The sequence below is a fragment of the Bombus pascuorum genome, chromosome 2 (assembly GCF_905332965.1).
Source record: "Bombus pascuorum chromosome 2, iyBomPasc1.1, whole genome shotgun sequence".
In the NCBI taxonomy this organism is placed as follows: Eukaryota; Metazoa; Arthropoda; class Insecta; order Hymenoptera; family Apidae; genus Bombus; species Bombus pascuorum.
In genome coordinates this window covers 17,853,188-17,880,515 of record NC_083489.1, presented here as the reverse complement: position 1 = coordinate 17,880,515, position 27,328 = coordinate 17,853,188, and the positions used below count along the sequence as shown (strand labels likewise).

Sequence of the window (27,328 nt, the reverse complement as noted above, 5' to 3'; positions counted from 1 at the left end):
TTTCAGAAAAGCCGCTTTTTGACTGTAAACAAAATGTCGGTAGATGCCCTGAGCGATGCTGAATTGCGTAGCAAACTGATGGAGTACGGATATCCAGTGGACCCAGTAACACTAAAAAGATTCTCTTAAAGAAGCTAAAAGATCTCATGGAAACTCGAGCACAGAGTGACGACATTCATTGGCTGCCAGGTACTTTTAATTTATTATATTCTTACAGTCATTTACTATTTACTATTATTTAGTACCTTTGCAATATCTTAATGTTTCTTTAAATCATTTGTTTCATTAAATTTTTCTATTATCTTTGACTTAAATGTCGTAAAGTAATAATATCAATAAACATAGAATATTTTCAATTTGTAATTACTTTTGTTCACCTTCACTATATTATTCTTCCAATGAAAGTATACTTTCTATACCACTATACCACTATATTATTCTTCATGTATCTTTATATGGTTGTGCATTACTTGACATAATGGTTAAGCTTATGAATTTTGTAATAAAATTTTAGGTACAGCAGTGAGGATACAGATGATGGCACAAGTACAACGACTAATAAAAAGAAGACTACAGCGAGTAGTAGAAGGTAAACTCTAGCAAATCCTATAGATAATAGGACCGGGACGACTAGATTCGACGCTCGTACATATCGAGCGTTAGGAAGGATACTTGTCAAGGGACAGACAGAGAATGAGACAGAGAGAGAGAGAGAGAGAGAGAGTAAGAGAGAGAATTTGCCAGCAGCGTTTAAGATTCTGGCGGTAGTCGAGGCAGCAACGAACCGGAACGTCGCGAGTCTTTCTTTACGACTCGTTTCGCCCATTTGTCGTACTTACTCGAATTCACTGTGAGAATGTTATTCGCCGAGTTATTGACAACGGTGTTCGAGGTTCGGGAGCAAACGCACGCTTTAGACGACAGACTTCGTGACGAACAGGTAAACCGGTAGCTCCGACCTCCGTGACTTTTCACCTTTCACACGATCCATATATCCGTAGGAAATCGAACAGTTTCGAGGAAAACGCAGCAGGACGATAGCTGTGCTCGGTGAAGATTCGACAGCGAAAATCCAAAGGTGTCGTATGCACAGGTGGAAGAATCGGAAAGACGAAGAGACGAAATAATTCGGACAAAAGAGGTGACCGAGGATAATAAGAAAAGGGAGAAAAAGAAGATGAATCGCAGAGACGTTCTTCTCGTTATCCTCCGATACCAAGGACGAAACTTAAGATCGGGGCCACTGAATCTGCTTAGCTACCAAGGGAAACGCAACGGCGACGGCCCCGCCTTCGCTCCTTTCGTTCCTCTCGCCTGCCGCTTTGCGTCTCGCCCTCTTCCTTCCCGGTGTCATGCAAATTCCGCTTCATGCTCCTGATGAACATCCATTGCATCCGGCGAAAACACTGCAAACCACGGTTTTGCCTGTCCGTTCATTCGCGATTTTCTTTCGCCGCCAATCAATTGTACGTATAGACAGGTGTATTTAAATATTTCGTGCGTCGCGCCACGTTATCGAGATGTATCGATAGAATATATCGCATATGTTTGTCATTGTGAGAAGGACATTCCGAGACGAGAAGGGGTTGATGATCGATTTCGGGCGTCGTTGTTCGCGTTTGCATCAACAACGACACCTTCGACAACCCGATGACAACTTGGTTCGCGAATACGGAAAATTATTCGTTTCGAAAACATCAGCGAAACCGGTGACAAAATGTCACCGTGGGACAAGCTCGGGACAGTCGACCTACTTTTTCAAACTATCGTAATGGCCACCTGATTCCTATTACTATAAAATCATACGACCAATTTCTCGTGCAATTCGGATACGGCCAACTATCGAACGACGCTTCCCAGACTGCCGACTAGGGACCACATCCTTTTATCGTACTATCCAAGCTCTTTGCGTTTTATCGTTGCGCACGTTTCCCAAGTAGCCGACCTTAATTCCACATATACTACGAGAAAACCGGATAGAAATATTCGAATGGAAATTCGTGGTTACAAGCGGCGCGACGTTACGCTTTAAAAAGCGATTTTTTCTGGTCGATTGGAAGAAAGGGAAGAATCGCGTCGCAAAGTGTAGAGACACGATGCGATGCGAAGTAACGGGGCAGCAACGTCACTGAACAAGGCAGAGGAGATTCTAAGCGCCTTCGTTCTCACTTTCTGGCGACAAAGTTGCGCCGGAAGCGACTCCTTTATTACCAAGAATGCTTTGGTAATGCGAACTGCTTTCGATATCTAGCGCTTCGCGTACCTTTCGAACCATCTTCTCGCCACAGCTATGTGCCACCTAGATCATTCGATCGTTCCGCTCGCTTTGCTTTCCGCGATATGCAGACGAGTACATCTGTCAAGATACTCGAATATCGCCTCTATTTATAATACGTAAATACGGGTAAGAAATCTATCGCGGTAAAAATACGTCGCTGAAACGGACGCTACGGAGTAAACAACTTTTCGAGCAGCTTCGATAAACAACGTGTTACGTAGGGTCGTTTCTTGCCTGGCATCTATCGTCTCGAGAGACGACAACCGCCTTTGCAAATTCGAGTTTCATTCTATAGAGAAAATAACCAACACCAACTGTGACGATGGATACGAGGCTCCGTCGGTTTCTTAGAACGACGACAAAATAACGCAGAGGTCTCGAACAACCTTCATGAATATTTATCCGTAATGGTCTAATAAACCGACAGACGCTATACCAAATTCGATTAAATAGCAACGACAAGAATAATTGACTGGTAATTGGAACGAATGTTTGCCAATTCACATATTTCCGTCTTCTTCCGCAAATTTCGTACGTTGGTCGAAGAACCAGTTTGTTCTGCTATCGTGCCAAAAAAAAAAAAAAAAAAAAAAAAGAAAAGATAATATGTAAAGACAGCCGCCGTAGAATTTTCGAGACTCAAATTCAGGAGTAAGGGTCGATATTATCCGCGACGTGTTACTCAGTCTTGGCTTGGACGGTTGTACATAAGCACGAGCTATGTAGGAGAGAGAGAGTAGATCGTTAAATCTATCGCGTGTCCTGGCATCAAGTTGCTCATGTTCGAGACGCAGACGTTTCGAGACGATAGCAAATTCGATTAAACGCGCACTCGCTGCATCCAATTTTTCCGAATGTTCGGATCGTTGATGTTCTTCGCGCAAGATTTTCATCGACCGCGAATAATTACACAGATATCCAATTGCACACGTAGTGCCCTCGCAATTTCTTTGGTTCAACGCTGGGGTCCTAATCCACGTGATAATGTGCCACCTGCTAAAGTTAGTTGGAATAGCTTATAGTCCGAACATGATTCGCAGTTCCATCTAACAGTAAGTTGGCCAAGCTAAAAGAAGCTGTCTGACAATCGTATTCACTGGTTCGCAAGCCCAATTGAACCGTCATGTGCAAGCGACCACCTTGGGTCAAGGAACCGACTGTCCCGAATCCTTGCCAGATGCTGCCAGAAGACAATGTCCATTTTAACTGCGACTCGAACTTTGACCAAGTTTCGACTATTCCTTTAACATTGGAACTACCGATAATTAACACGAAGCTATTTCTACCAGAATCAGTCAAAATGACTGGTCTTTAAAAAATACGTAATAATAGAATATTTATATATTTATTGCTTCATTACTTTTTTACAGAAGGAATTCCATGTTATGTAGTATATCTTTGGTATTATTAATCCATTTGGGACCATGATCCCTAAACGAGGGTTGACACATTTATAAAATTATAGAATCAGCCAGTTTGACTAGTATGGTATTTCTAGTGATAACATCTAGTGATCTAGCGATCGATCCGGGATTTTCCTAATAATTGATATCGTCATATTGAATGATACACAGTAAAAATTGTAAAAATGTGTGGGAATTTGTATAAAACGAGGAAACTGGTTAATTGAGGTTCGATAAACAGATTGCAGGACCCTTTTACACTTTGGCAAGCACCGGTCATTTCGAATGGTATCGGTATAAGCAACATTGACACAAAATTATTTTCAGTTTGAATACATAAAAAACAAAATAAAATTCATTATATTATACATTTCATTATATTACATAATATGAAGTAGAAATTTTAAAATAAAATTGTAAAACCAGTCAATTTGACTAATGTGGTAGTTCTAGTGTTAACTATTATCCTACTTTCACTGTAGATGGCGAAATGATTGAACAGTTGTGTCCACCGAACGATGCCATAATACCTGGTCGACCTTTTAAATTAAGAGCAAGTTGTCGATAGTTTCGTAATGGTGGCTAATGGTGTCGACGACAGGTGTGATGACGAAGCAGTGACATGTTTGAGGAGGCTTGCGTTCGAAGGAAAGTGACGATGGAATAATCTTCGTCTGATTTATCGCGTCGGTAGGACGTGCAACGATAAAAACGTTGACTGGGAATTTGATCCTCCAGTGGTTCGCTCAATACGACCGCTTTCTATATATCGCGCGACGAGTCGCAATCGAAATCGAAGATCACGCCGTCCCGTATAACCGAGATTATCTACGAGTTAGTCTAATTTGCATAAAACCGAAGCCCGTTTCCCATTTCGATTCTCTTTCGATGAAATCGCGCAGGCTGCATACAGCCAGCGTACAACTTTTTCCCTGTCGCAGACGCTAACTCGATCTATCGCTCTGATATACAGGTGTTCGGGTAGAATGGCTAAGGAAGCAATTTAGCTGTCCTTTTGAAAGCCGGATCGTGGAAAACGAACTTCCAACACGATTAACGATAATTTGTGATCGACAGTACAGTTGCCGAGATTTTGCGACGACGTAGCGCCACATGATGTAGGTACGTGGATTTTTATCGTTGAAAGGCTCACGTCCGACGAATTCGTCGAAACGTGTGACGGTTTGTTTATGTTGAAGTAATCGCCACTTCTAAGAAAACTCTACATCTAGTCTTAGGTTTTCTCAAGCGCTGAGGCCATCGATAGCGCATAGACAAAAGAATGCGTTGATGACAGACCATAAGCGGTACATGTGCGACGTTGGCTTCGGGGTTCTTTTAGTCTCAGGGAAACATTGCTAGCGTGCGGATCTGGACCAGCTTACATTGTATTCCACACTTTGTACTTTAATATTCACTATATATATATATATTATATATTATATATATATATTATATATATATATATATAATATATATAATATATATATAATATATATATAATATTATATATATATATATATAATAGAATAATAATATATATATATATATATATATATATTAATAATAATAATAATATAATATATATTATTTATTATTATTATTATTCTATTATTATTATTATTATTAATCCTATTATATATTATTTATTATATATATATATATATATACTTACAATACCTTACAATTTACCCACGCGTTTCTTTGATTCCACATACATCAAATAACCTTAACAGTTTAATGATAAGAATAAAACAACTTGTTATTGTTATTATTATAACAAATCTTTTGTCACAGCACAGATCACATAATCATAAGATACGTAAGTGACGAATTATGCGAAGATCTCGATTGTTTCGACGCACCACCTGTAGGCGCTGTCTGATCTGCACTTTGCATCGAAACAGAACAGCGAAACACACGTCGCCGATGATCGTAAGCAGTTTATACGCTAAAGAGTTTATAACTCGTCGATTTAATTAAATTGAAAAAGAATTTAACCCTTTGCACTCGAGAAGCAATTCTCAGTCGCCACAGCGTAACCGTGTGGCAACTCGAGAGGAGAATGAGAGGCGACAATCCCTGTTTATGAGAGCGCAGTATTGGTTAGTAAATAGATTCCTGAGCTCTTTATATTGTTTGTTATGAAGTGTGAAGCGTTACAGTTTAAGACGGAGATGAAATATTTATGCTCAAATTCTTCCGAAACTATGGTTCTGGTAACGTTAGTTCAGATTCGACGACCGTGGTACAAGTATTATAGTTTCGTAAATTTAGAAGCTCCAAAAAAATGGATTTGGAAATTTGTTTAATTAATTTACATATTCCGTAAAAGAGCAAAAGAACGAAAAGCCACTTAACCACCTGCGATTTATAAAAACTTGTTTTTCAAAAGTGGACCAGTTGAGAGGAGATATTCGATAAACGCGAGATCGGGCTTCGATGTCGACTGCTAATTGGGATGAAATTCGGTTAAATAGAAAGCTGCATGTAATTTTAACAGGAAGGAAAAAGGATTATAAGGTGTGTTCTTACCAAAACAAAGCAGGAGAAAGACACGAAACAACTTATTATTGCGATACTTGTGCCGACAAGCCAAGAATGCATCTTGCCAGATGTTTTACAAATTATCGTAAAAAAAATACAGAAAAAATATTAAAAAATGATATGTTCAAAGATGTAAATATTGTAGTATCGCGGACAAATGGCCTAAGCAATATCGGGCGAATCATAAACAATGTTGCGGGAAGGCCTACGGGCCGTTAGACCAGAAAGGTCTGGGAGTTTTATCGGGGAATCGAGTGGTGAGGAGTTGAGTAGTCGTGAGTTGAGACTCGAGGTGTGAGGAGTTGAGTAGTCGTGAGTTGAGACTCGAGGTGTGAGGAGTTGAGTAGTCGTGAGTTGAGACTCGAGGTGTGAGGAGTTGAGTAGTCGTGAGTTGAGACTCGAGGTGTGAATTGACAGTCGAGTAATGAGAAGTCGAGTTGTAAGGAGTCGAGAATTGAGGTACCGAGTTGTTATGAGTTATAAACTATTAGTTGTGAGTTAACTATTTAGTTATAGCACATTACTGTATTTAGTTCACGTTAAGTAACCATCGTTTCCTGTCTAATCCATTGTAAATAGATCTATCGATCAATAAACTTATTATATAGGATAAATAGAAAGAATCCTATAATATATATAACTTATTTTAAGTTAATTTTTATATAAAATCATTTTACATTACCTACAAGACACTCATACGCGCAAAATCACCTTGAGTTGCTGTTAGTCGAATGCAAAAGGTTAACATAAATGAAATTAAATGTAAAAAGAAGTAACATAAAATATGGTTACAGGTAGCGAAAGAGGAACAGAGAATTGGCGCGAGATGGTCGCGAGGCGAACGTTGCAGATAGAAATTCAGTCGAGCGATGGATAAAGATTGGTGGAAGGTAGGACGTGTATCTTTGTACACGCGAATATGCCATCTAGATATGTATTCGAGTCTGTTTTACATATGTATACACGGCGTTGGGCCATAGCTTCCGTCGTTTCCGAGCACGTCTCAAATTGCATTTCCTTACGCACAAATTCTTGCGCCCCAATACCCTAGGATTCGCAATATTTCCACGCTCAAAGGCACGTCCTTTTAGTCCGACCTCATCCTAATCCTCGATCTCACCCACCGCGTGTTCCACATCGTGCATATCGATAGACTTGCGAGAGTTGGTGCGACGCGCGCCATCCACCACCGCTGCACCTTCCTTTTCCTCTTTCCTTCTCACCTGCCACCCATTCCACAATCTCTTGCTCGCTCCATCCTCTGACTTTCTGCCCTTTAACCGTTTCCTATCGTTTAATCGCACGTCTGGTCGCGCGTCGCACTGCATCGCAATATGCAGTCGATATACTTTCCAACTTTTCCCTGCTCTTTCAAACGAATCGAAAGAGAAGCTTTTTTCAATATCCTCCGACTTAACGAGAATAAGAAGAGAAGAGAAGAAAAAAACGTTCGCGAGCAGTTTCGCGTTGATTACTCGCACCCGACCAAGCTAGACGTGGAACGTGAGATCGCTCTTTTCGCGGACAAATCAGTCGACGATTTAGCCGCCTTAACGGAAAGACGGATCGAAGCAAAATTTGTCGATGGATACCGATGAATCGATCAAGCCGCCACGAAGCTTCGAAAAGACAAGGTGGACCGGGCGAGGAAAGGAAAGATACTCGCGAAAGGGGACGGAGACGAGGAAACAAGTAGAATATGAAAAATGAATGCGCACATGGAAAATATGATAAATGGGATACTGGGAAGCTGAGAAGGCGATTACGAACAGTAAGGGCGTAATCGTTTAGCGACGAGAAAAAGGGGAGAAAGCCGAAGGTAACCGCTCGTTAACCGCATCTGGTTATCGAAACTTGAAAGCTGGGGAAGCGGAAATCAAGTAAGAAAATAGACATTGGTGGTGAAAAATAGAACGAGAATGGAAGGAAAATAGGACGAGAGAGCAACTTTTTTCAAAATGCAACGGTAGCGAAAGCTATAAATCGGGGACGCTGGACGCGCGGCTCTTCTTTTCTACTTTGCTACTTTTCGCAGTTGGGTTAAAACGATGCGCGCGGTTTCTGCGTCTCGAGGAAACCGAGTAAACCTCGAAGGAATCTCGATAGAATTTTTCGCATCCGGAAGCAGCGCAGCAGACGTTCCTCCCAGCGGGTGTCGATGTCGCGCGTCTGATTGGTGGTCTCCTCTTGCTGATTTACTCGATTTCCAGCTGATTTGCACGTGTTCTCGAGGAACAAGCAAGATAATTTCTCGCGGCGCCTAAAGTTCTAGTGGCAGTTAAACACACTTCTCGTCGCGGTATTAGATTCAAGTTCGATCTGGTGATTAAACTTGCAAAAGCTACGTTCACCGTACGAATTTTCCGAGTAGCGTAAATTGGAGGAATTGCAGGTGGACGTACAGCCACGGTAATTGATCCGTCGTGAACGCTCGCTTGCTCGACTTTCCGTAAACATGACGCAAATTAATGATCCGTCAACGTCGAAAAGCAAGGCGTAAACTTCCTTCGGCTACCCTTCTGATACTACGCGCATATCTCTGTACTATGTATTCGAAGATATTCCGTTCGATCGCGTACCAAATCGTTGGTAACGTCGCAGTGACACATGAGTCAACAGAAGGTTTGAATCCGCAGAGACTGATATTATTGTACTTTGGAATATCAATATTGTTTCGATTTGCTAGGTCTAAAGGTAAACTAACTGCGGACAAAATATTCTTGCCGTTATTTGTAATCGTCAACCGGAGTTGCATTTAAACTTTTTATAGTAACACCTGTCGATACTATTGAAGCTTTAGGTTAGCAACTAAGTGATTGCAGATTTAGTCAATACCACCTAATGACAAAATTCCCAATCACTTAGTTGCCAACCTAATAATTACTTCAAGAAAAACTCTACACCTTTTATTTTGTATATCCGTGACCTGGAGACCACTGTTACGAAGAGAACAGAATTTAATGAAACAAAAAGTTGGAAATAAGGAGAGATCCATATTATCCTGCCGTTGAATGTAAATTTTGTTTTGGATTACAAGGTCTAGAAACATAAGAGCTGTAAATAGATTTCTATCGCTGTTTCTTACAGCCATCAGCTAGAGCTACAATGTTTTGGTAATGTCCTTTGCTATAAATATATGAACGTGGTGCCATTCAACCCTCTTCTTCTATTGTATTGTAACACTATAAGAGTGAGGATCTGGATCAGAATACACTATACTTATACTTATTTCAATATATTTTTCTATTAGAAATTCATCCACTCGTTCCTCTATCAGTCAACCTCAACAGATATACAGTGCTGGACAAAAGTATTGGCACAGCAAGATTGTTATGATACAAATGCTTATAACTATTAAACAAATTGATTTAAACAAAAAACTTTTTGACGTATTTATTTATTATCTATCCTAGTTTATTACATAACAAGAGCAACAATATAAATAAAATAATACGCAAAATAATAACAAAAATATATTTTTTGAACATTTTATGGGTGGACAAAAGTATTGGCACAGCATGGAACAAACAATGTATCGTCGCCGTTTTCAACGATTTCCGATCGTCATTTGGAAGTAGCGAAGGGAAATCCCCCGTTAGTCTTTTATTATAACACTCGATCAGTGAAACTGGAGACTTCAGTTATTAAACAACAAAAAACCAAGAAAGAGTAATAATGTCTAGAAAAACGAAAGAAACCACAATTGAAGAAAGAAAAATAATATTAAATTTATATAAGATGAATAAATCTTACAACGAAATTGCACAAATCATAAACAGAAGTCGTTTTACTGTGCGTTCAGTCATAAAACGCTTTAAAAGTGAAGAAAATCTAGAGAATCAAATTAGGAGTGGTCGCCCTTCTAAGGTAACAATTCGAGAAAAAAGGAAAATCGTAAATATTGTAAAGAAGGATCCAAAAACTAATTCGACTGAAATTGCTTCGATGTTAAAAGCTGAGTGTGAAAAAGAAGTAAGTACCAAAACTGTACGTAGGGTATTGAAGGATGCCGGTTATTCTGCCCGTGCAGCACGAAGAAAGCCCTACATCAGTAAAATAAACCAAAAGAAAAGAGTGGAATTCGCGAAAGAGTTTGTTACGAAAGATACTGATTTTTGGGAAAAGATCATGTTTTCAGATGAAAGTAAGTTTAATATTTTTAAATCTGACGGCAGAATATTAGTATGGCGAAAACCCAACACAGAGATGGACGAACTGAATCTGCAAGCCACCATGAAACATGGGGGTGGTGGTTTAATGGTGTGGGGATGTATGGCATCATCGGGTGTAGGAGAACTTATATTCATTGATGAGATAATGGATGAATATGTATATTTAAATATACTCAAGCAAAATCTTTTGAAAAGTACTCAAAAATTAAACCTCCCCAGGGATTTCTATTTTCAGCAGGATCGAGATCCTAAACATATGGCGTATATTGTTCGTCAGTGGATAATATATAATACTGCCCACACATTAAACACACCACCTCAAAGTCCCGATATGAATCCCATTGAGCACGTGTGGAACGAATTGGAAAAAAGAATTAGGAAACATAATATCACAAGCAAGTCTGAACTGAAGAAAGTTCTTCTGCAGGAATGGAGCAATATTGTACCTGAATTCACTAAAAAATTAGTCCACTCGATGCCCAGAAGATTAAAGGAAGTCCTTAAAAGAAAAGGACTGCCAACAAAATATTAGAAGTTTATTATGTAATTAGTTATAAGCGTAAATATTCTACTGTGCCAATAGTTTTGTCCACCCATAAAATGTTCAAAAAATATATTTTTGTTATTATTTTGCGTATTATTTTATTTATATTGTTGCTCTTGTTATGTAATAAACTAGAATAGATAATAAATAAATACGTCAAAAAGTTTTTTGTTTAAATCAATTTGTTTAGTAGTTATAAGCATTTCTATCATAACAATCATGCTGTGCCAATACTTTTGTCCAGCACTGTAAATAGACAAACGTGGTGTTCAGAACAGTGGAATAGTCGAGTAGTTCAAGAGTAGAAGTGTTGAATTGTTATAGGAGTTTCGATCGGCATACACTGCCTCTGTACTTGTACTTACAGTGATTTTAATATAATTGACTATCACAATTTTATCACTCGTCTCTTTGTTAAATAAACCTGTTGAAGTGATCACCATTTCTGAGAAAACTCTACATCTGGTCTTCGGTTTCTCAGGCGCGAAGGTCATCGATAGCGCATAGGCAAAAGAATGCGTCGATGACAGACCATAGGTGGTACACGTGCGACGTTGGTTTCGGCGGTTCTTTTAATCTCAAGGTAACATTGCTAGCGCGAGGATCTGGATCAGCTTACATTGTATTCCACACTTTGTACTTTATTATTCACAATATATATACTTACAATACCTTACAATTTACCCACGTGTTTCTTTAATTCCACATACACCGAATAACCGTAACAAAACCAACACGTCTAACCCTTAACGCTCCAAGCGTGTCTCTCGAGCACCATCGATGTGCAAATGTATTTTTGGTTCGTTATCAATAATTGTTTGCAAATAAAAAATAATACTCCTCAGTGAGTTACAAGCGATCCCTAAAGACAGTCAGATCCGAATCTGTTTTATCGTAAACCCATCTATTTTAATTATGTCGAGAAGAAAAATTAATTATCTTTGTGAGGAAAATATGGATAGTGATAATGACAATCTTGATTTTCGCATTTGTAATGATGTAGATGTTGATTTGGAAAGCAGTTATAGTGAGAGCAGTGATAGTGATGTTCTTGTTGCTGGAAGAAGAAGAAACATAAGAAAACCTTCATCGAGTGAGGAAAGTGCAGATGATGGAGAACCACAGGAAGAAAATCTAAGCAAGAGTATTTGTAACGTAAGATCGTCTGATTGGCAGGAAATTTTTAACAAAGATATCATTCCACAATGATATGAATTTTCGACTGATAGAGAAACTCCTGGTCTGCGCGTACACAACTTATGTTAACCTATTCAGTACTTTCAATTATTTTTTACTAATGCCGAGAGGGAAAAAGAAAAAATGTCTTGTTTGTTCACCAAAAGCAAGTAATGCGGTAAAAAAACAAACAGTTTTCTACTGTGGGACCTGTGAACGCAAACCCGGTTTGCATCCCAATGAATGTTTACAAAAATTCCACACGTTACTCAATTATAATTAATACAAATATTGTAATGAAAATTATATTATTTCTCAGATAAATAAAGACTATTTTCAATAACTTCAATATTATTATTTACATCATTGCAGCATTTCAAATCTGACGCTTAAAAACTTGCAAGTCCAAGTATGATGAGAATAAGTTGAAGTTGCCGATCGATATTCACAATTAAAAATCAAGGCGTTAACCCTTTGCACTTCGAATTTTGTTTCAATTTCGTTACCAGCAGCTCCCAACGCTTTCAAGTGTTTTATTTGAAATTTACTTCAACTAAAAAATAAGACAATCTAAATAAATAAAGGAAGAAAGAAATTCACTTAAATACCAGTTTTATTCCCATTATTGTTATATTTTGTAATTTTTAAATGTATAATATATCTTGAAACAATTTCCAGGATGCAATCCTGCTTTTCTTTCGCACGTTTCACAAAAAAAGGTGCACATGAAAGAATATCGAGTGGGAATCGACAAAGGAGCTCCTGAGATAAAAACTGATGTCGAGTCACACTGGACATGGAAGTGCAATGGGTTAAGTGTTAATAAACCACCTCAACGTATTTCGCAAATATATGCGCAACTATATATTTAGAGATTAAGAAAGAGGCTTGCTAGCAATGGATAGTAAAGTGTCCCGCGGAGCTTGGTGGATTCGAGCGTAGCCGAAAGGACAGAGTGCCGGAGAAACGAGGAAAATATCGAAATTGAATTGTCTTGTAATTTCCTCCTAATGTATCGACCTCGGCTGATCGGAAACGAGCGTCTACTCGAAGGATACACGTCGCAAACCACCGAAACCTTCGATACGAAATTCTTTCTCTAGACGAACTTACACGACGACCAACGACTTGTTCCACGTCGATTCGAGATACGGTCGTGAATAAATTTTAGCAAGAAACTTAACGACCGAGGCTGGATCCAGTCGATAAGCTACTAATGCAAACATGTTTTCAGCTTTACGAAGCGAACAATGGCCCTAAAATGGCCGACGAATATAACGAGATACGATAAACAGATCTTGCGAAGCTTCGCCGAACGAAATAGGACACTTCTTGAAAAACGACGACCTGTGTGGCCGATGAGTCACTGTGGCATCAGGTCGCACAGTCATAGGTCATAGCACAAAGTCTCCGATAAAACAAACGATTATGATTCCCCTTTGCGGGGTTCCTCCGAAAGAACGTCGCGACTGTCGGTCTCTTATCTACAGTTGTAGCCTGTAACGAGAAAAATTAATGAAATTACTGTAGGAAAATCGTGCGCGAGTCTGTCTCTGCTCTATTTCTCCTTTATTTTCTATCGCACGCCAATTGCTAAACGAATGTCCGACGGAGAATTTAGTTTACAAGTTGTTCGGGAATTATCACAGTCGCTGTTATTTTGGCCTAGTATCAAGATGATAAAGCCGGGCGTTCCACTTGGCAAAGGTCTGGCGTCCTTTATCAAGCTAGTTAAACGTTCGCGAGTTATTTCGTTATTTAATTAGGTAATCGTATTTATTTCGACAAATGTTCGAGCCACGTGTTTCTTTACGATAGAACGGAAGATATAGGATAGAACGTAAATCGTAGATCTCGTTTAAACAGTGACGCTCGTGTACGAATGGTTGCCGTCGACTAGGCGTTCGAAGATCGACGTAGCTGTACCTTTCGCCCCAATATTACGTAAACATGGAATAACTTTATTTCAAGATATCGCGTCTCGGTTGGCTAATGATCTTACTCCTCTGCGCTTTTTCTTTATCCTGTTGAAACTTGGTCACGATCCACGATAATTACACTCCTCTTACACATTATTCCTCGAAACGTTCGTGCAAAAGTATAAATCACCTTCTGTTTCTTTCTTTTTTTTTTTCTTCTCTTGCACGCCAGCACGTGCCGTAAAAACGTAAATACAAAGCGTTAGAGCATCCACGGACGACTTACCTCTCATGTAGATGTAAGCGGTTCCTCGCATATTGCGTCTGGTAAGCACTACCAAGTTTAAAATATTGCCGACAATTCCAAAGCAACAGATGGTAGGCAGGATAATGCCATAGCTGATTCGTCTCAAAGATGGAGTTCGAGGATCCTCCGAAACTTCGAGATCTTCCGCTAGGCATATTCGTGTCCCCGCGCCTGTTACGTTCACTGTATCCATCATTTTGCTTCTGCCCCTCTCTGCCACGCACTCTTTTCCTCGTTGTTTCTCGCATTTACAGCTGCCCCAACTTCCAACCAAATCGTTCATTTCATCTTATATCTGGTGAATCGATACGTCGAACATCGAGCGTTGCACGTGTTAGTCGGCTTGGTCGCGGCTTTCGTGTGTCTCATCGGGTGTTCTCCTGCGGGTTCGCGAATCTCAAGCCAACTATCGCGCAACTGGATTACGTAGAAAATAGTTGGCGATGCAACAGGTACAACGGTGACTCGCGATTCATTACGAATAAGCACTTGGACATTGGAGGAATCCGGACGCGTGATTAGTCACTGCTCGCACCTACGATAATTCTGTCTCTTCTTTATTTCACCGAGGAATCCGAACGTGCTCTTCCGGACAACTTGTACGCAGCCATTTTCTATCCGCCGCCGAATTCTCTCATCTTCTCACCTAAAAACAAAGAATCGTTGTACAGTGGGATATTTCCTGCTTTATTAGGTGGAACGTCTATTTTCTCAACAACGTAATCGGAAACGAGGGGAAGAGCGGACCAACAGTGGTGGAATGAGATGCCGGAAAAAGTCTGACAGTGGTTCCCTGCCGCGGCAAAAAGATCGTCACGAGTGGCGCCGTGAAAACGGGTAACGACGTAATAGAAAAGGGAGAAGAAATGGCCACGCCACATGCAAACGGATATAATTCACGTTTCGCCGTAATAACAAAGTTGTGCGTAAGAAAAGACTCGGTGACTTCGTATCTCGACTGAGAATTGTACGTTTGCAACGGTTTAGGTTTACAAGCAGCTACGTCTGTCATCCTGCGATCCGCGCGCTATCTATACCAAGTTTGCACTCTTTGCACTAGAGAGACGACTCTCCCTGTTTATGTTAGATTTCGACATGTCCAATTGATGAGAGTGCAACGTTGGTTCGTAAATTGGTTCCTTAGCTCTTTGTGTTCTTTGTTAGGGAGTGTAAAGTGTTAGACTTTAACATTTAGCCAATTTATACGTTTCCACGCAATCTTCCAAGTATCGAAGGCTAATATTCGCTATTTGAAAGAGAGAATTCTAAAAATTATTTAAGTGGTTAATTATATTTGCGGTAATGATTTTATTTAACGATCAAATTAAAAGTATAAAGAAATATAGGTAAAATTAAAAATATTAACCCTTTGCAGTCCGAATTTTATCTCAATTTTGTTACCAGCAGCTTTTCCCAACGCTTTTAAGTGTTTTATTTAAAATTTACTTTAACTAAAAAATAAAACAATTTAAATAAATAAAGGAAGAAAGAAATTCATTTAATTAGCAGTTTTATTCACACTATTGTTGTATTTTGTAATTTTTAAGTGTATGATATATCTTGAAACAATTTCCAGGACTTTTCTTTCGCACGTTTCACTAAAAAAGGTGGACATGAAAGAATGTCGAGTGGTACTCGACAAAGGAGCTCCTGAGATAAAAACTGATGTCGAGTCACACTCGACATAGGAGTGCAAAGGGTTAAAGATGACCAAAGATACATAACACGACTTGAACGTGAAGTTCAAAATTCATAATACATTTTAATATTTTTTTACAGTGCGGTATCATTCGATTATAACTTTATTTATAGTATAACCTCCATTAATTTTAACACAACACATTGGTGTATTTTATTATATACTGTACTTTATAAATGCAGAAAAAGTAGCGCAATTATTTGGCAACAACTCCAGGCAAACAATAACTGATAATAACAACAAAAAAGAAAACGTGTTACTAAAGTCAAAAAGGGAGATCTCCCTATTCGATTGGCAAAGTGTTAAAATGTCTCCAACGTTAGTTCGGATTCGACGATCATGGCAAAAGTTTTGTAGTTTATTTCGCAAGTGAAATTAGCTGAAATGAAGATGAACTTAATTTTAAACTGTTGAAAAATGAGATCAATTATATTCAAGAATGCATCTTGGTGAATGCTTTATAAATTATTGTACAACAAAAATACAGAAATTAATATTACAAAATCCTATTTTCAAAGATGTAAATATAGATAAATTATTAGAATTTAATATTTTGGTAAGTTAATTTGCATATAAAAGCATTTCACAGTAGCTGTAAGACATGTGTCATGTATACGCTAAATCACCCGGAGTAGCCGCTACGTCCGACCTAAAAAGTCCTCAAGTGCAAAGGGTTAAACGAACTCTGGGAAAATAGTTAAATGTACGAGGACCTGTGCCGCTATTGCTGTTCTTTAAGATATTTCTACATGGCGGGAATTTTGATATCTGCTCGCGTGTACGATCGTTCGATTCGGATGCAGAGAGCAACGCGTTATAAAAATATTTCACGAGTATGTTTACGCAAGTAAGTCGACAAAGTTTGCTTGCAACGCGGAGATTTTCCGCGAGAAACGATTCTAAGGAGTCGAGCGAAGCGCGAGATGTATCGTGACGGTAGAAAGAGTTAGAAAGATAAAATATGAAAAGCAACGAGGTAACCGTAACTTTACGTCTTTCGTAGATTTCATAAAGATTCTCGTTTGTACAAGATCTCCGCTTCTCTCTTTACACCACCGTAAACGCTCGCATCTCCTGCACTTGCTCCATTTCCTAGGTTCGTAAAATTACCCTAATAATTTATTTACCAATGCCCTGAAATCTAATCGCTTCTATCGAACTGAATATACGAGCACCACATTAATAATCTCCGTGCCATCGATACGTTTTTCCCTGGTGAATGCGCAATTTTCAGAGGGATTCCGATGAAAGTTCGTTCGGTCGCTGTGTTGGGTAATGTTTCCTTTGAGCCGATCTCGCACGATCGTTAACCGAGGGAAGAGCATAAGAGAAAAAGTGTGGTAAGTGGACGATAATAGCGATATTATACGACGTGGAAAAATAAAGCTGTCTGAGAGAGGAACATAACGTAATGTAACGTAACGTACGACGTATACGTAACGTAATAGACGAATTTTCGAGAAAGTAAAATACATGGCTTTTCTTACGAACCGACTGTCATCGATCATGCGTACTCCATAGATTGTTATCCACGGTTAACACCTTGACTGCCACGCCAAAATCACATGTTTCGCTCAGGACGCTACGGGAGTATTTTTATTATTCAAAGCATATAATAGCAAAATAATAATAAATTGATCATGCAAGACAACATTCTCCCCAATGGACCGTTTATCTTATTCACGGGTGACCACCGTGGCACCTTCGTAACTGTTGATAGCGACATATTATAACAAGGCTTCGTTTATTTCAACAAACCATGTGTTACGACCCGAGGCTGACTATAGGCCATGTTCCTAACCGTCTCCCTTGGTACTACAGTGTCGCAGACAGATCGTCTTACATGACCGTCGATATATATACGAAGTAGCGATAAACATATAGTTGTCGTCAAGCAGCGAGTTCCAGAAACATCGATTCGCCTTCGATCCGTTATTTTATCTATACAAAGAAGGTGGCATACGTGATCATAAGCGCGAACGGTTGCGAGAGCCGAGCGTGGTGGGGGTTGTCTCCCAGAGAAGACAAAGGAAAAAATCAAAGAGCAGTCAGTATCATTTGAAGATTCAAACCGAATGCATCGAGAGGTTCATAGGAATAAAATCAAAGTCGCTTAGTCAAACTAATATATCGAGGAATATCATAAAATCGAGTCGGATTATAATAAAAAACTAATTGTATCATCGTTAAATCATTTGTAACTCTATTTGTTAATTCTAATTTTAAATACTGTTAAAAATACAAGGTTATATTAACCTTGTTAATTCAGTGTTACAATTATTTGAACTACCTCTGTTATCCTAATTTAAATAGGGGAAGGACTGATTCGCGGCATCGATTATCAGAATCGTAGCGAAAATTTACGCCTCTTGCTGACGCGTTTCCTCGCGATCGCGTCTCCCCGCGTACAGTCATAACACCATTCGCATTCGTCGTTTCGTCGTAAGCCAAACGTCCAGAATATATTGTTGAAACGTGTAGAAGATATTAGTAAACAGTATTATGATTATTTTTATAGAAAAATTATGTTTGTGATAAAGCAATGGTAGTGGTAGATTACACAGAGGAAAATGTGCTGTAGATTTATCAGATCGAATGATAACATATTCTACATCACATTGAAGAAACCTCGAGTGGTACATAAAATTAACTTTAAAGCTAATGTTAAATACGCGATGATACTCTATAAGCAAGCAACAAAAACAAAATCGAGGTATCAGATTTTAGAATGGCACTCCCAACGTACCTTACACAGTGCCTGTTACGTCGCTCGTGTCGCGTAATTTTAAATGATAACCAATTAATTCAGTAAAATGCCTTTATTGGTAACACAGTTAAGTTTTTACTAGAAAAAGATTACAAGAACTGTCGCAGACCACGTCTCGTAACATCAAGGAGGAAAGCTCGGTGTGAGTGTGCCCTTTTGAACTAAGAACGCAGATTCGTCGTTCACACTTTTCGGTAGAAAAGTGAGGTTAACGATCCGCGATGCCCATTGGTTAATAAATAAAACTATGAAGACAAAGAAAAGCAGATGTCGCTCATGGGCATCCTTGTTCATGGGAAAAGCCTGCTATTTCGCTAGACACCCGCTTTCTCCGTAATTGGTAAGAGCGTGCAAAAAACATAAGTACCATCCGTAAACCGAAAATATTTATATGAATAGCAATGAAACTAAACATATTCGGTTTATGCTATCTTCCTTAGGTTTGTTGCGGGTCAGTGTAACGAGATGTAGGTCTTGGCGGCCAGACCGTGAGGGACGTCGCACGGACCATCTCGCGAGTCACGGATAGAGTTCTACTTGCCATGTGTTACGCCAAATGCGATGGTCCTTGCGAGGTCCCTCACGGTCTGGCTGCCAAGGCCTACACATCGTTACACTGACCCGCAACAAACCTAAGGAAATTCCATAAACCGAATCTGTTTAGCTTAATCTCTATTCATATAAGTATTTTCGGTTTATGGATGGTCCTTAAAACAGTCCTTAGATTTATTGCACGCTCTTAATAGTTACGGAGAAAGCGGATGTTTGTCCAGCGAAATAGCAGGTTTTTCACATGAAGGAGACTTTCTCGTATTTTATTTATTAACATTGGCTCTAACCAATGGGCATCGCGGATCGTTACCCTCACTTTTCTACCGAAAAGTGTAAACAACGAATTCGCGTTCTTAGTTCAAAAAGGCCACACCCACACCGAGCTTTCCTCCTTAATAGAACGAGACGGGTCTGTTACTGTTCTATCAATCCTCGGGAATTTAAGTCAGACTGTTCTTTCAATCTTCGGGCAGTTAAATCAACTAAACATTTGAGTAATCAACTACTAAATTTTCCGTCACGACGAAGTCAATCAACTCCTGTCTACGCAACAAGTGTTGTAAGTTATTGTAAATATATATATATATATTATAGAACTGTAGACTAAAGTTTTATTACAAAACAAACACCCCTATTATCCCACAAGAAATAAGGGGATCGACCTGTTCGTGGTGTCGATTATTATAATCGCAACGGGAATTTACGACTCCCGTTGACGCGCTTCAACGCGATCGCGTCTGCCCGCGACTGGACGAAAAAACAGTGCCATTCACCAGAACCGTAAAATATACTTATTCGACAAAGATCGCCACATGAAACTCAGAAAAAAGAAGGGTAAGCGTATCTGGCACGAAAATTTTACAGAGAGTGCTATAAAAAAGTGTTAAACAGTTAGAATGAAAAATTGTTAAGAATCAAAGCAAAAAGGTAACAACCTATCGTCCAGATTTTATGGATGAGTCACATTTATGTTTAATCTGTGTCAATACAACCGAAGAGTTCTGTTTTGCGGCCAAGTTTCACGACAAAAATACAACACAAACAAGAATATACAAAAGCTCCGCTTCCCTGCGACTTAAATCCAAAAAACAAAAATAAACACAAAAACCGTAAAACCACGACACATAATATAGCATGACTACGTCGTACCGACGCGTATCGGTACTTTTGCCTAACACACTATACTCAAATTCATTGTTTATTGTGAATTTAAAAAATGTATAAAAAAAAACAAATCTTGGCAAAATAAACGATTTAAAAAAAAAACTGTTTCAATACAGTGTACAGTTAGATGCAACATTTGTTCTCATTTTTTTTTTTTATTGACGTTCTAATAAAAACATTTAATCGTTCAACGGGGCACTTTTTATTTCAAAGTATCTTCTATTTATCGGTTATATTCAAAATGCCCTAACTGTTAATTTTCATTTAATTTTTACAATTGTAACAAGTTAAAGCGCTCCGGTCACCAATGACCACCGTGGCGTCACAGGAAAAACCGTGGCCGTTCATATATGACCATCGTGACACTCAAAGTGTTAAGTTATTACCGTAATATCGTGAACGTTTGTCTGTCTCGGAATGGTGTGAGAAACAGTTTGTATAGATGCGGAAATATCGTAAGACGCGCGTACCTTTTTTCCATTGCTTATGGTTCTGCTTTGATTTTGACGGAGACGCCACGACCGAATGAATTACATTTTGATTAGTTTCGCGACGCGACCACTTGATCGTAATATTTCTCATACTCTCGGTTAGATTTCTCTCGATTTAAAGGCGAAATATCCACGTTACTTAATTACGTTGCAGCGAGTCGGCAACTTTGATCGATTATAGAAGCCAGCCGCTAAAAATTGATACACTGTGGAAAGTAAGGAAAGAAAGTTTGCAGCCACGTGCAACATGCCTACCGAAACTCTAACGAATTCTTACGAGTTTTCTCCACAAATCTCGCTTCTTCTGCGTCTAGCCAACAGCTGTGTGACTTAATGCCGACCCTGCATTATACATTCCTATCCCTTTCGAGGATTTATCGAAACGCAAAACCTATGTAATAATCGACATCTCGTACGTTTATTCAATTCAACCGCAACGTTTATTCAATTTGACTGGGCGAAAAGGGAAGGTTTAGTAACGTGCACGTATTTTCCCAAATAAATCTCGTTCTGTAGACTAACACCACACGCGTTCGTTTGTAGTAGCGAGAGGTGCACGGGTCGCAATACGAAATGCGCGTTACTTGATTTTAATCACATAAAAGATATAACCTAGCAAACACAAAGATGGCTCCTCGTTGGGGGTAGCCACCCACATGTTATATTTTATTTTTATTTTTTTTATTCCCTAATAACTATGATATAATATTTTACCAAATGTCCTTCAGAACAAATTGAAAAAAAAAAAAAAACAAAATAAACTATAAAAAAAAAAACTTAATTTTAATCCGATCAAATTGAAGAAATTTCTCGTAAATTCCTTCGGCCACGATAAACCAACGTTCGTAGTATTCGCCTTGAAAGCTTCGGTATATCGCTAGCTACTTCTCCTTTCTCTCTCAACATCATTGTGCGTCATATATTATCGAAACAGCAGTTTACTGTACTGTGTACTGTGCGCCATGATCATCGCGATCTAGAGATTGTCTCTACGTTTTTTAGTGCTCTTTGTACGGCGTCGGTCGTTGGAATCGCGAGTAGATATCGAAAGGATTTCTGGAACGTTGAAACTGGAGGAAACGTATGTGGCAGCTTTAAAAGTGGAAATGCTTCCCTTGGACGATGCCACGCCATTGGTCACCGTACATTTGTCTTTCATTCACGTCCCAGATGCATTTAGCAAATATTTACGACTTCTTAGGCTCTTTACATTATCGAGGACGCAACGTCGAAACGAACGCGACGTTTCAGTGATAAAATGATTACAAAAGTGCGTCCTACCGACGATGGCATTCGCATCGCGTTTGCACAGCGAAAATACCACGAACTTAACCTAAATCGTCGAAGATTTTTTTTAAGTTTGAACGGTTAAAAATTTCTTCCTGGTCTAAAGATAAAACGAGTTTATTTTCAAAAATAAATGAGACGCGCACAGTTCTCGCCAGTTCGTACAAGCGTTAATCCAAAGAAACGGCGAAGGAACGAACAAAGGAAAGGCGGTGTCCGTGGTAAATTCGAGATAAAAATGGAGCAGATTCGTTAAGGATCAATTTCAGCGTAATTTCCAAGAAACCAGGATAAATAAGTGGGTACAAGTTACCTTGCGAGAAAGGAAGAGCAGCGAAGTATTTCAAGTCATCGGAGCATAATCATTATATTGGGTTGGCAACTAAATGATTGCGGATTTTGTCATTGGGTGGTATTGAAAAAATCCGCAATCACTTAGTTGCCAACTCAATAGACCTACTTGTGTCTTCAAACACATGCTACATCGGATCAAAAAACATTTGAAAGTTTGTAACAGATTCGAGATTCTATCCGTAAAGATCCTATCGTTTTCTTTTTACACTCGAGCGGTTTCAAAAGCAAAAAAAGAAAAAAAGAAAAAAGAAAAAAAACGTCGTTCGGCCGAGAAAAGCAGCCCTGGAAATTACTTTCAAGATCGTAGCTAATGAAACGCGACTACTGCAAGGAAGCTTCCATATCCAGCGACTGTTTCCAGTTCGGCTTTTCCAATCCTTAGCGCGTCACGATCTCAAAGGCCGATTAATTCTTGGAGATTTGCTCTGCGATGCGTGTGGCGGTTAGCTGTGGCACGAGTTTCACCTTTTGTCAATGGCTCTGCCTTTCATTTAGATTTATGCGTTGAAAAATGCGACGTTGAGATTCAACGAGGTAGAGAAATTAATTAAAGGAGGAACGAGATTGAAACAAAGCGATAAAGAACGAGACGTGAAAAATGTGCAGCCTGTAAAAAGGAGGCAAGATATCGTTGGCGGATGATATTAAAGCGATGAAATCAAACGTGGCGGGATCTTCCTGATCTCTTTGGAATTTAGAAGGCTGCGTCTCCTTCGTATCGCTTTGAAACGGATACGCAAATCGTACGAGATCTCATCTTGCAAGGTAATTTGCCGCTTGTACAGCATTGAGAAATGAATTCGAATCTGGTTACGGCGGTGGCACTGTTTCTTTTCGCTAAGAAAACGGAAACCACCAAATATCCAACTGAATGGCACACGCATAACACAAACAAGGCAAGTTAAATACCTAGGACTCCACTTAGACACGCAACTTACATGTAAACAATGTACTAAACCAAAATACGGATAAAAAGGAGACAGATGTACGGGCTAATTAGTCGAAACTCTAAACTCAGCATAGAAAATAAACTAAAAATCTAGAAAACGATAATAAAACCAATTTCGACGTACGAAATACCACTATGGGGGACAGCAGCAATGAGCCACATAAATAAACTAGAGGCGCTACAATCGAAGATACTGAGAACAATAGTCATCGCCCCATCGTATGTCAGAAACGAGGATATACTCAAAGACTTAAAAATACCAACGGTCAAAAAAGAAATAGCAGGTACGAAGAAAAATACGAGGAAAGAACGGCAACACATCCAAAGCAGCTGGCTGCTGAAGCGAGCAAAACTCTCATAGAAAGAGGACTAAAAACAAAACACCTCACTGATCTCACTAAAGAAATAAAATAACCAAACTCGAAGATGGTATCTCGCTGGGGATAGCCATCCACATGTTATTTAGTAATTAAGTTAGAAAACTCTACCAAATGTCCTGCTGGACAAATTGTAGAGTACAAATTAAATAACAAAAAAAAAAACTGTTTCTTTGCCCGGACGAAACGTGTCACAGTATATTCGACGTTGCTGGAATAATCGTCGGGAGAATCTCGGCCGACGAGTTGATTCTCTACAGAACTAGCGAGAGAACGCGGCAATTCGAATGAAATAGCCGATGAAAGGATTCGCCAGGACCATCCGGCATCTGAATTTGACCTTTGAATGCGGCCGTTTCGAATTAGCACGTTCACGTTTCACCAACCGTATCAGCCATATTGCGAGCGAATTTCCTTCCGGGCACCGACTGCAAGAAGATTAATACAGCTCTGCCGGCTGTTCTTATTTTTCATCCAGATTTTTCAGAGAAAGCGAACAGTCAAATCGAACAGTATCGGGCTAAAGCCTAACGCGGTTACCGATCTGGTTGATCGTCTGAAATTCTGCTATTTCCAACTTTCGATGTAGCATACGAACTCTTCGCTTTTGAAAGAAACATACAATTTTGAATTTCCATACTTGGCAATCTTTTCAGGTTACAGACACGATAATATTCACTACGATTGGAAAAACGTTCGTTCCACTAAATGATCGTTGAACTAACGTTGATAGATGTTATCAACAACAGACAAATTTTGCTTATATTATAGCTACGTATTGTATATGTACGATGAGAAAGCTTCACGGAGAAAGTTTTACGAAACTACACTGCAAATTCTCTTCCAGTAGAATGCAGCCTTTTTTATTCGATTTCTTTGGCCAATGCGTTTATAAGTTGGCCGGGCGTGCATCGAGTTTTGTCAAGTTTCGCCGGTCTTTATGCTCGTGTAGCCATAAATATTAACAGTAATCTAGTCAACGATGTTCGAGATATCGTAAGTTCGCTACTCACTGGGTATTTCCATTGCAGACGGTCTGATTCGTTTGGATTAGAATTATTCGCTGCACGTCGCACGCCTGCAACATTTTTAATTTAAGTTCGACGAGTGCCCGTACTGTTTTTCCTCAGGCACGTTGCTCGTGAATGGATTTCAAATGGGATCGAGACGCATCGGTAATAACGGTGCCGCAACAAGATCACGTCGTTTCATCGAATGAAAGAACGTCGTCGATAACGTATGAATATTAAAATCGAAATTTCACTCGCGTCACTACAGTTGCCGGTACCGTGACCTGCTCTCCGCAAAGGCTAAACGTTCTACTCCTCGGAAGATCGGAAACACGGGATTCAGAGACAGGGTTTACAGACAATTGCAGGAGGATCAGGGAAGAATCGTGCCCGGAAACAGCAAACGCGGGTCCTGTTCTTCCCATCCTGTATAATAGAAAATACGACAGCGTGTCAGATAAAATTAGAAATATCGCAACGCGGAAGTTACACGACAGCGTCAATTTTTGTTCCCTCGTGACACGCATACACAGTCGCTAATCCCAATTACAATGAAGTTATAACGTCATCTTCTACCTTCTACCGTCAACGTTTTTCAATCCGCTTGCTCTCGTCAACGTCTTAACTTTCGCAAATCTATGTTGATTAACGATTCATAGTTACCGATTCGTATTTATATATATTGGATTGGCAACTAAGTGATTGTGGATTTCGTCATTACCACCTAATGATAAAATCCGCAATCACTTAGTAGCCAACCCAATATATACATATTGTATATATATTTATTTGTTATATGTTAAATATATATTTGTTCGACTACTCAGCGAAATAAATCCAAACTTCCTAATCCTAGACACTAAGGCAAATATGGTTGACAGACGTTCGCAAATATGCTTGAAAAATGTAATTTCTAGCGGATTCATAACCGAGCAAATGCTTCTCGCCGAAAGTAGCTGAGGTATTTGTATGGCGTTTGATATCCACTTGCGAGAGAGAGCTAAAACAGATAGACACAGGATAACGAAGCACGTTAGCGATATACGTTAGCGCGGATCAACGGTAGCCGGTATTTGTTCATCGTAGAACTGCAGCCTCTGCATTCTTAATATTCCCGTTTAATATTCTCTTCGTCTTTGATATTAATATGAAGGCGAGTGGAATGTGCGATGTAAAAGGATCTGATATCGTAGGGGTAAATAAATAAGATTGTACGTAACAAACGATTATAACGAACGATCGCTCGTTATGTTTGTAATATGATCGTACGTACCTTCGGAGACACATTTAATAACACGCTTTAACAACACGTGATCGGAAACAATCGTTAACGGCACAGTTACAGGTAAAAATGTACGCCTATCGAAAATTGTACAAGTTGTCGATCTTGTACCGATTTCCAGTCAAACGAACGAAAAGACGTTTGCAGCGCGTCGCGACGCTGACTGAAGAGTTCCGCGATGAGTTTCGTAGGCACGTCGCTTGGATGCCGGGACGCCGCGCCGCGCTGCGCTGAGTCGGGGCGACGCATGCTCCAGGATATCGTTCGCGACAAAACGGATGTACTTTAGAAAAATACGAGAAATTTAATAAACATCAAGTTCGTTAACACGATCGATTTCAAAGGAAGCGTGAAGTTCTATCGAACTATGTGACGCGACCAAAATCCTCGAATCGTTCTTAGAGGTTAAGATAAGTTAAAGGAGAAATGTTTTTCTGCAACGTTGAGTAAATATTTTCAGGCGAATCAGACAGTTATTGTCGGATATGTTGTCTCGTGTACTTCAGAAATATCTTCGTAAAGAAGATCGGGAAAACGATACCAATGGGAGTAAACGCAGGAATATTCAATGATACGGATGCACTTTAACTACTCGGAAAAACTAGAGATCGTTGAGAGTCCCATCGCATCTTCCAGAGATCCTCCCATCGCGCCACACTGGGCTAGGACAATGGCTATGTCGAGCAATTTATTATTCTCACTCTTACTTGGATTAGTTTGTGATTCAATGGCATTTTACTAATTCAAGATTAATAACATGTCGATTAATAAACCGATTAGTTAACGTGTACGTCCAGTGGCCGAATTATACGACAAGTTGCTATAATAAACACAACTTTGTTTTAGAAATCCACATTTTTATTTGTAATTATCACCTATCTATTTGATATATTTTCGTCGATGTACGTCGTAGACTAACATATTTCTCTTTAAACATTTTAACACTATCGTCTAACATGATTAAAACTATTTGAAGGTTACGGCAAAAATATATCGAGATTATTTGGAAAAATTACACGCGATTACAATTATCGTTGGTTTTCCTTTGTT

At 39.3% G+C, this 27,328-nt stretch overlaps 1 protein-coding gene and 1 long non-coding RNA gene across 3 annotated transcripts in view; one reads left to right on the top strand and one right to left on the bottom strand.

Moving 5' to 3' along the window:
* Positions 1 to 26,863, bottom strand: part of LOC132916787 (probable G-protein coupled receptor B0563.6) — a 31,485-nt gene extending 4,622 nt beyond the window's left edge. Inside the window, exons 1-3 of one of the 2 annotated variants that reach the window (XM_060977112.1) lie at positions 26,270 to 26,863; positions 25,000 to 25,064; positions 14,326 to 14,992 (exon numbers count right to left, since the gene is read on the bottom strand). In XM_060977112.1, coding sequence (XP_060833095.1) covers positions 14,326 to 14,629 — 304 coding nt within the window. In that variant the 5' untranslated portion in view covers positions 14,630 to 14,992; positions 25,000 to 25,064; positions 26,270 to 26,863. The remainder of the gene's footprint in view (positions 1 to 14,325; positions 14,993 to 24,999; positions 25,065 to 26,269) is intronic. The other variant, XM_060977111.1, reaches the window with a different exon arrangement.
* LOC132916733 (uncharacterized) lies at positions 3,987 to 6,402 on the top strand. The gene is made up of 3 exons (XR_009660181.1): positions 3,987 to 4,515; positions 4,655 to 4,803; positions 5,479 to 6,402. It is a non-coding gene; the product is annotated as an uncharacterized LOC132916733 (long non-coding RNA).
* Positions 26,864 to 27,328: the final 465 nt, after the last annotated feature.